Source organism: Passer domesticus, unplaced genomic scaffold, assembly GCF_036417665.1.
Source record: "Passer domesticus isolate bPasDom1 unplaced genomic scaffold, bPasDom1.hap1 HAP1_SCAFFOLD_178, whole genome shotgun sequence".
Lineage (NCBI taxonomy): Eukaryota > Metazoa > Chordata > Aves > Passeriformes > Passeridae > Passer > Passer domesticus.
The window spans coordinates 1-8,973 of record NW_026989961.1 but is presented as its reverse complement, the minus strand read 5'-3'; the positions used below and the strand labels follow the sequence as shown (position 1 = coordinate 8,973).

The 8,973-nt window shown below is 67.9% G+C and overlaps 1 protein-coding gene across 2 annotated transcripts; it reads left to right on the top strand.

The window, feature by feature from the left end:
• Positions 1-752: 752 nt before the first annotated feature.
• LOC135292015 (protein canopy homolog 2-like) lies at positions 753-8,346 on the top strand. Of its 2 annotated transcripts, XM_064406259.1 has the most exons (6): positions 753-887; positions 2,512-2,709; positions 3,647-3,762; positions 4,861-5,058; positions 5,148-5,244; positions 7,609-8,346. In XM_064406259.1, exons 2-6 carry the CDS (start codon positions 2,532-2,534, stop codon positions 7,650-7,652), a joined length of 633 nt encoding a protein of 210 aa, XP_064262329.1. In that variant the 5' UTR covers positions 753-887; positions 2,512-2,531; the 3' UTR covers positions 7,653-8,346. The 2 variants fall into 2 exon arrangements, with proteins under 2 accessions (XP_064262329.1, XP_064262328.1); XM_064406258.1 differs by lacking the exon at positions 753-887 and having other exon boundaries at positions 2,369-2,709.
• Positions 8,347-8,973: the final 627 nt, after the last annotated feature.

Genomic DNA, 8,973 nt, shown 5'->3' with positions numbered 1-8,973 from the left:
CCGGCCCGGGCGCCCCCATAAAGAACCTCGGACCCCCGAGACCGTGTCCTCCTTGGCTCCGGGGGGCGGCACCGGCACCGGGGCGCGGAGGAGCCGAACCGGGACCGGGACCGGGCACAGAGCAAGGAGCAGGGCTGGCACCGGGAGCACCGGGACCGGGAATGGGAGCAGGGACACGGTGCAGGGGAACCGGCCCGGGGCTGGCACCGGGGACAGAGCAGGAATTACCGGGACCGGGCTCGGAACGGAACCAGCACCGGGGCACGGCAGGACGGACTCGGTCCGGGGCTCAGACCGGGAGAACGGCAGGACGGACCGGGACCGGACCGGGGGCACGGCGGGGAGGAACGGGACCCAGGCTCGGTCCGGGGCTCACACCGGGGGCACGGCGGGACCTGGGGCACGGCAGAGCGGACCAGGACCCAGGCTCGGTCCGGGGCTCAGACCGGGGGCACGGCGGGACGAACCCCGATCCCAGTGTCCCAATCCCGATCCCGGTGTCCCGGTCCCGGTCCCGGTTGAGCCGGGGTGGGGGCGTGGCCAGACCGGCCCAGTAGGCGGAGCCACGTCAGACCCCGCCCACTCGGGGCCGAGCGCCACGCGGCCGGGCCCTGGCAACGGCGGGGCCCTCGCCTGCCGTCCGGGGCTGCCCTCGGCGCCGCCTGCTCGCGGGACGGCCCCGCCGCGGCCCGAGGAGCCGCCCGTGCCGGTCTGACCGGTCCGACCGGCTCCGCCGCCCGTCGCGGCTCGGCCGCCGCCTGCTCCGAGCGGCCGTGACCCGCGGCGGTGCGGGCCGGTGGGGCGCGCCGGGACCGGCGGCGCCGCGGGCAGTCGCGGGGCAGCCGGTGGTTGTGAGGGGCGGTGGGAGCGGGACGGGAGAGCGGCCGGTACGGGGGGCGCAGGACGGGGGGGGCTCGGCCGGGCCCGGGGCTCGCGGGGGGGCGCGGCTCGGGACCGGGTCCGGGACCAGGGAGCTTCGGGAAGGCGATGGGCTCGGCCATGGGGGCGAACGGCTCCATAGGGGCTGTGGGGGATCCCGGAGGGGAGGGGGCGCTGTGAGGGCTGAGCGCTGCCCTATGGGGAGGGGTCCCTTAGGGGCTCTGGGCTGTGCCCTCTAGGGGAGGGGTCCCTGTAGGGGCTCTGCCCTATAGGGGAGGTGTCCCTGTGGGGGCTGTGCCCTATAGGGGAGGGGGCTTTGTAGGGACTGTGCCCTATAGGGAAGGGGGCTCTGTGGGGGCTCTGCCATATGGGGAGGGGTCCCTGTGGGGGCTGTGCCCTATAGGGGAGGGGGCTCTGTGGGGGCTGTGCCCTATAGGGGAGGGGGCTCTGTGGATCTCTGGGCTCTGCCCTATTGGGGAGGGGTCAATTTGGGGGCTCTGCCCTATAGGGGAGGGGTCCCTGTTAGGGCTGTGCCTTATGGGGAGGGGGCTCTGTGGGGACTGTGCTCTATAGGGGAGGGGTCCCTGTGGGGGCTCCGGGATCTGCCCTATGGGAAGGGGTCCCTGTAGGGCCTGTGCCTTATGTGGGGAGGGGTCCCTGTGGGGGTTCTGCCCTATGAGGAGGGGGCTCTGTGGGGGCTGTGCCCTATAGGGGAGGGGGCTCTGTGGATCTCTGGGCTCTGCCCTGTTGGGGAGGGGTCCATTTGGGGGCTCTGCCCTATAGGGGAGGGGTCCCTGTTAGGGCTGTGCCTTATGGGGAGGGGGCTCTGTGGGGACTGTGCTCTATAGGGGAGGGGTCCCTGTGGGGGTTCTGCCCTATGAGGAGGGGGCTCTGTGGGGGCTGTGCCCTATGGGAGAGGGGGCTTTATGGATCTCTGGGCTCTGCCCTATGGGGAGGGGTCCCTGTAGGGGCTCTGGGCTCTGCCCTATGGGGAGGGGTCCCTGTGGGGGTTCTGCCCTATGAGGAGGGGGCTCTGTGGGGGCTGTGCCCTATGGGAGAGGGGGCTTTATGGATCTCTGGGCTCTGCCCTATGGGGAGGGGTCCCTGTAGGGGCTCTGGGCTCTGCCCTATGGGGAGGGGTCCCTGTGGGGGCTCTGCTCTATGGGGAGGGGTCCCTGTGGGGGCTCTGCTCTATGGGGAGGGGTCCCTTAAGGGCTTTGGGTTGTGCCCTATGGGGAGGGGGTTCTGTGGGGGTTCTGCCCTATGGGGAGGGGTCCCTGTGGGGGTTCTGTCCTATGGGGAGGGGGTTCTGTGGGGGCTGTGCCCTATGGGGAGGGGTCCCTGTAGGGGCTGTGCCCTATGGGGAGGGGTCTCTGTAGGGGCTGTGCCCTATGGGGAGGGGGCTCTGTGGGGGCTGTGCCCTATGGGGAGGGGTCCCTGTAGGGGCTCTGCCCTATGGGGAGGGGTCCCTGTGGGGTCCAGCACCACTAACGGGACTCAGAGCGGACCGGGAAGGAGAACACCGTGCATGAAACCCTGCGGGGAACGGGGGTCCCGGGGGGGTCCGGGCAGGGATGGCCCTTGGGTGGGGACAGCGCGGCCACCAGCGCTGGAGCTGCCCCGTGCCCGCAGGTGACAGCGCAGCCCTGAGGATGCCGGGCCGGGTCCCGGGAAGCTGCGGGGCCCCGGGGACGCGGGGCCGGGTCCCGGGAAGCTGCGGGGCCCCGGGGATGTGGGGTCGGATCCCAGCCCTGCTCGGCCTGGCCCTGGCCTTGGCATCGCTGCTGCCCGCGGCCGGAGCGCGCCGGAGCCAGGACCTGCACTGCGGAGGTACGGGGGGACACGGGGGGACACGGGGGGGACACGGGGACATGGGGGGGACACGGGGCACCGCGTGGGATGGGACAGCATGGGGACAGGGCAGGACAGGTGGGAAATGGGGGAAAAGGGGGGACAGGGACATGGGGACGGGATGGGACAGGGGAATAGTGGGGACAGGGCAGGACAGGTGGGAAATGGGGAAAGGGAGGACAGGGACATTGGGGACAAGGTGGGGTGGAGGGGACAGAGCAGGACAGGTAGGAAATGGGAGAAAGGGGGGACAGGGACATGGGGACAGGATGGGACAGGGACAATGGGGACACAGGGAACAGGGCAGGACAGGTGGAAAATGGGGGAAAAGGGGGGACGGGATGGGACAGGGGAACAGTGGGGACAGGGTGGAAAATGGGGAAAAAGGGGGGACAGGGATATGGGGACAGGGCGGGACAGGTGGGAAATGGGAGAAAGGGAAGACAGGGACATGGGGATGGGATGGGACAGGGCAGGAAACGGGGGAAAAGGGAGGATAGGGACAATGGGGACAGGGTGGGGTGGAGGCGACAGAGAAGGACAATGGGGGCAGGGTGGGAAATAGAGGAAAGGGAGGACAGGGACATGGGGACAGGATGGGACAGTGGGGACAGGGCAGAACAGGTGGGAAAAGGGAGGACAGTGACATGGGGACAGGATGAAATGGGGAGACAGGGCTGAACAGGGGGACAGGGACAGAGGAGACAGCAAAACAAGACAGGGGACAGGCTCAGGGCTTGCGGGTGTCCAGCTGGACCCCCAGTGTCCCCCAGGGGGACAGGCTGAGGGTCTCCAGCCCATGGGGACCCCTCCCCACACACCCTCCATCCCAGCGTGCCCCGGTCACACCAGCCTGGCTCTGGGCAGCCGCAGGGGCACACGTGCCAGGTGTCCCTTGTCACCGTGTCCCCCACAGCCTGCCGGGCGCTGGTGGATGAGCTGGAGTGGGAGATCGCCCAGGTGGACCCCAGGAAAACCATCCAGATGGGCTCGTTCCGCATCAACCCCGACGGCAGCCAGTCCGTGGTGGAGGTGAGGCCCCTCCCGGGGGTCTCTCCCGGTGTCCCTGCTCCTGGTGTCCCCACTGAGCCCAGCCCGGGACCCCTCCCGGTGTCTCTGCTCACGGGGGACCCTGCTGAGCCCAGCCCGGGGCCGCTCCCAGTGTCCCCACTCCCAGGGCTGCTCCCGGGGACTCTGCTGACCCCTCCCTGGGGTCTCTCTCTGGTGTCCCCACTCCTGGAGTCCCTGGGGCCTCTCCTGGTGTCCCCACTCCCAGTGTTCCCTCTGACCCCTCCTTGGGGCCTCTGCCAATGTCACTGCTCCCAGTGTCGCCACTCCCGGTGTCCCCACTCCTGGTGTCCCTTCTCCCGGTGTCCCTGCTCAGCTATGCTCAGGGCCTCTCCCGGTGTCCCCTCTCCCAGTGTCCCCTCTGACCCCTCCCCGGTGTCCCCACTCTTGGTGTCCCTGCTCCCGGGGCCTCTCCCAGTGTCCCCGCTCCCGGTGGGTGTCCCCTCTGACCCCTCCCCAGTGTTCCGTCTCCCGGTGTCCCCTCTGACCCGGTGTCCCCTCCCTGGTGCCTCTCCTGATGTCCCCTCTGACCCCTCTCCAGTGTCCCCACTCCCGGTGTCCCCTCTGACCCGGTGTCCCCTCCCTGGTGCCTCTCCCGGTGTCCCCTCTGACCCCTCCCCGGGGCCTCTCTCAGTGTCCCCATTCCCGGTGTCCCCTCTGACCCCTCCCGGTGTCCCCGCTCCCGGTGTCCCCGCTGAGCCCAGCCTGGGGTCTCTCCCGGTGTCCCCTCTGACCCCTTGTCCCCTCCCCGGTGCCTCTCCCGGTGTCCCCACTCCCGGTGTCCCCGCTGAGCCCTCTCCCGGTGGGTGTCCCCTCTCCCGGTGTCCCCGCTGAGCCCCGCCTGGGGTCTCTCCTGGTGTCCCCTCTGACCCCTTGTCCCCTCCCCGGTGCCTCTCCCGGTGTCCTCTCTCCCGGTGGGTGTCCCCTCTCCCGGTGTCCCCTCTGACCCCTGCCCGGTGTCCCTGCTCCCGGTGTCCCGGCTGAGCCCCTCCGGTGCCTCTCCCGGTGCCTCTCCCGGTGTCCCCGCTCCGGTGTCGCGGCTGAGCCCCGCCGGTGCCGCAGGTGCCGTACGCCCGTTCCGAGGCGCACCTGACGGAGCTGCTGGAGCGGGTGTGCGAGAAGATGAAGGAGTACGGCGAGCGGCTGGACCCGGCCACGCAGCGCAAGAGCTACGTGCGCGTCATCTCCCGCGACGGCGCCAAGATGGACCTGTCCGGCCTCAAGTTCGACGGGGACGTCACCTCCAGCCTGAAATTCGCGGTGCGTGAGGGGCCGGGGGGGTCCTGGGGGGTGTGGGTGGCACGGGGGGGTCCCGCGGGCTGGCGGTGTCACCGGTGTCGCCGTTGCAGTGCGAGAGCATCGCCGAGGAGTACGAGGACGAGCTCATCGAGTTCCTGTCGCACGAGGCCGAGAACGTCAAGGACCGGCTGTGCAGCAAGAGGACGGGTGAGATGGGGGGGCCGGGGGGCTCTGCTGCTGCTCCCGGGGCCGTGGCTGCTCCCTCGGTGCTGGGTGAGCTGAGCTGGGCTGAGCTGAGATGAGCTGAGCTGAGCTGAGATGAGCTGAGCTGAGATGAGCTGAGATGCCAGCCCAGAGCTGGGTCTGTTCCTGAGGGTCTCTCCTGCTGTTCCTGCTCCATCAGTGCTGGGATAGAAGGAAATGCCATCCCAGAGCTGGGGCTGTTCCTGAGGGTCTTTGCTGCTGTCCCAGGGGGTCTCTCCTGCTCTTCCAGGGGTCTCTCCTGATCCATCAGTGCTGGGATAGAAGGAAATGCCAGCCCAGAGCTGGGGCTGTTCCTGAGGGTCTTTGCTGCTGTCCCAGGGGGTCTCTCCTGCTCTTCCAGGGGTCTCTCCTGATCCATCAGTGCTGGGATAGAAGGAAATGCCAGCCCAGAGCTGGAGCTGTTCCTGAGGGTCTTAGCTCCTGTCCCAGGGGGTCTCTCTGCTGTTCCAGGAGTCTTTCCTGCCCTGTCAGTGCTGGGATAGAATTTTCTGCCAGCCCAGAGCTGGAGCTGTTCCTGAGGGTCTCTCCTGCTCTTCCAGGGGTTTCTCCTGCTCCATCACTGCTGGGATGGGAGGAGATACCATCCCAGAGCAGGGGCTGTTCCTGGGGGTCTTTGCTGCTGTCCCAGGGGGTCTCTCCTGCTGTTCCAGGGGTCTCTCCATCGGTGCTGGGGTAGGAGGAAATGCCAGCCCAGAGCAGAGGTTGTTCCTGGGGGTCTTTGCTGCTGTTCCTGGAGGTCTCTCCTGCTGTTCTGGGTCTTTCCTGCTGTCCCAGGGGTCTCTTCTGGGGGTCTCTCCTGCTCTGCCAGTGCTGGGATGGGATTTTGTGCCAGCCCAGGGCAGGGAGGAGTTCCAGGGGTCTCTTCTGGGGGTCTCTCCTGCTGTTCCAGGGGTCTCTCCTGCTCTGCCAGTGCTGGGATGGGATTTTGTGCCAGCCCAGGGCAGGGAGGAGTTCCAGGGGTCTCTTCTCGGGGTCTCTCCTGCTGTTCCAGGGGTCTTTCCTGCTCTGCCAGTGCTGGGATGGGATTTTGTGCCAGCCCAGGGCAGGGAGGAGTTCCAGGGGTCTCTTCTGGGGGTCTCTCCTGCTCTGCCAGTGCTGGGATGGGATTTTGTGCCAGCCCAGGGCAGGGAGGAGTTCCAAGTTCTTCCCCAAATCCCAGCAGCCCACGGCAGCGCCGGCAGCCTGCTGGCACTGGGGCTGTTTTGGGATGCTGGGCCCGAGCCAGGGCAGCTGCTGTGCTGACTCTGTGGCCTCTCGTGGCGCATCCAATGGCCCTGTCCCATCCTGGGGCTATTTCCAGCTCACAAACAGCCAGGTCAGGGCACGCTGTGACCTTTGGGCCACTGCAGTCCCGGACGGGGCCCTGGACGGGGCCAGGGCAGGTCCCTTTGTACCTGGCACGGCCTTCAGGGCAATGCTCTGCCCAGGGGCATCCTGAGGGTCTGCACTGCTGCTCCTGGGGCTCCTGCAGCCTGGGGGCTGGAGCAGGGACAGCCACATTTGTCATTAACCACGGGACAAAGGCAGGGAAACGCCTCTGGCCCCTGCTCGGGTCACAGCAGGGATCAGTCCTGGGAGGGGACAGGGAGCACAGAGTCCCACAAGGCTCTGATGTGTCCTGAGGGTCCCACAGGGCTGCCTTGTCGTGGGGGTCTTGTGGGACCTCTGCATCCTGGGGGTCCCACAAGGCTCTGATGTGTCCTGGGGGTCCCACACAGCTCCAGCACTGAGGGTCCCACAGGGCTGCCTTGTCCTGGGGGTCTTGTGGGACCTCTGCATCCTGGGGGTCCCTTGGGGCTCTGATGTGTCCTGAGGGTCCCACAAGGCTTGGATGTGACCCAAGGGTCCCACAGGGCTCCAGCACTGAGGGTTCCACAGGGCTGCCATGTTTTGGGGGTCTTGTGGGGGTCTGGGGCATCCTGAAGGTCCCACAGGGCTCCAGCACTGAAGGTCCCCCAAGGCTTGGATGTGTCCTGGGGGTCTCATGGGGGTCTGGTGCATCCTGGGGGTCCCACAAGGCTCCAAAACTGAGGGTCCCACAGGGCTGCCATGTTTTGGGGGGTCTCGTGGGGGTCTAGTTCATCTTGAGGGTCCCATGAGGCTCTGACATGTTCTGGGGGTCTCGTGGGGGTCTGGTGCATCCTGGGGGTCCCACAAGGCTCCAGCTCATCCTGGGGGTCCCACAGGGTTCCAGCACTGAGGGTCCCACAGAGCTGCCATGTTTTGGGGGTCTCGTGGGGGTCTGGTGCATCCTGAGGGTCCCCCATGGCTCTGCCACACCCCCGTTGTCCCCCGCTGTCCCCACAGACCTGTGCGACCACGCGCTCCACATCCCACACGACGAGCTGTGACTGCCTCGGGAGCGGGGACCGGGACGGCACCGGGACGGCACCGGGACCCACGGGGACGTCCCCAGGACCCACGGGGACATCCCTGGGACCCACGGGGACGTCCCCAGAATCCACCAGGACATCCCCGGGACCCACGGGGACGTCCCCAGAATCCACCAGGACATCCCCGGGACCCACGGGGACATCCCCAGGACCCACCGGGACATCCCCAGGATCCACTGGGACAGCACCGGGACCCACGGGGACGTCCCCAAGACCCACCAGGATGTCCCCAGAACCCATGGGGATGTCCCCAGGACCCACCGGGGTGTCCCCAGGATCCACCGGGACGTCCCCAGGATCCACTGGGACATCCCTAGAACCCACCAGGATGTCCCCAGGACCCACTGGGACCCACCAGGACATCCCCAGAATCCACCAGGACATCCCCAGGACAGACACATCTCCGGGACCTCCCCGGTTGCCTCCCCCCGTGCGGAGCTCCCGTCCTATTTATTCCCCATTCGGGGCCACCGGTTCGGCCACGGGGCCAGGGCCACGTCCCGGCTCCTTTTGGGACATTTCAGGGACATTCCTGCCCCGCTGCCGGGGGACACGGGGACACAGCGGGGCTCGGCCCCCGCGGGGTTGGGGGGTGTGGGGACCCCCCTGTGTTTTGCAGGCAATAAAGGGGCTGTGGGCCCACCCGAGGGCAGCTCAGTGTGTGCGTGTGGGGTGGGGACAGCCGTGTCCCCACGGGTCCCCTGTGGGTCACACTCGTGGGGCAGGGATGGCAGTCAGCCCATGGCTCTGTGTCACCCTGTGTCACCCACTGTGGGGACACTGTGGGGGTCCAGCCCCTCAGTTGTGGCTGGTGTCACCTGTGTCCCCTCATGCCATCACCATGGGGGTCTGGCCCCTCGGCTGGTGTCACCTGTGTCCCCTCATGCCATCACCGTGGGGGTCTGGCCCCTCGGTTGGTGTCACCTGTGTCCCCTCATGCCATCACCGTGGGGGTCTGGCCCCTTGGTGTGGCTGGTGTCACCCTGTGTCCCCTCATGCCATCACCATGGGGGTCTGGCCCCTCGGCTGGTGTCACCTGTGTCCCCTCATGCCATCACCGTGGGGGTGCTGGCGCTCAGCTGCCACCCTGTGTCATGCCACCCCTCCGCTGAGAGGGTTCTGGCCTCTGTGCCGTGGCCTGTGTCACCCCACGTCACCCGGCCAGGGGACAGGAGCGGCAGGAGGGCTCTGCCCCTCTCTGTCACCCCATGTCACTCCATTGTGTCACCCGTTGCGCCGGGGCCAGCAGGACAATGTCCTGGGCTCAGCGGGCACGGTG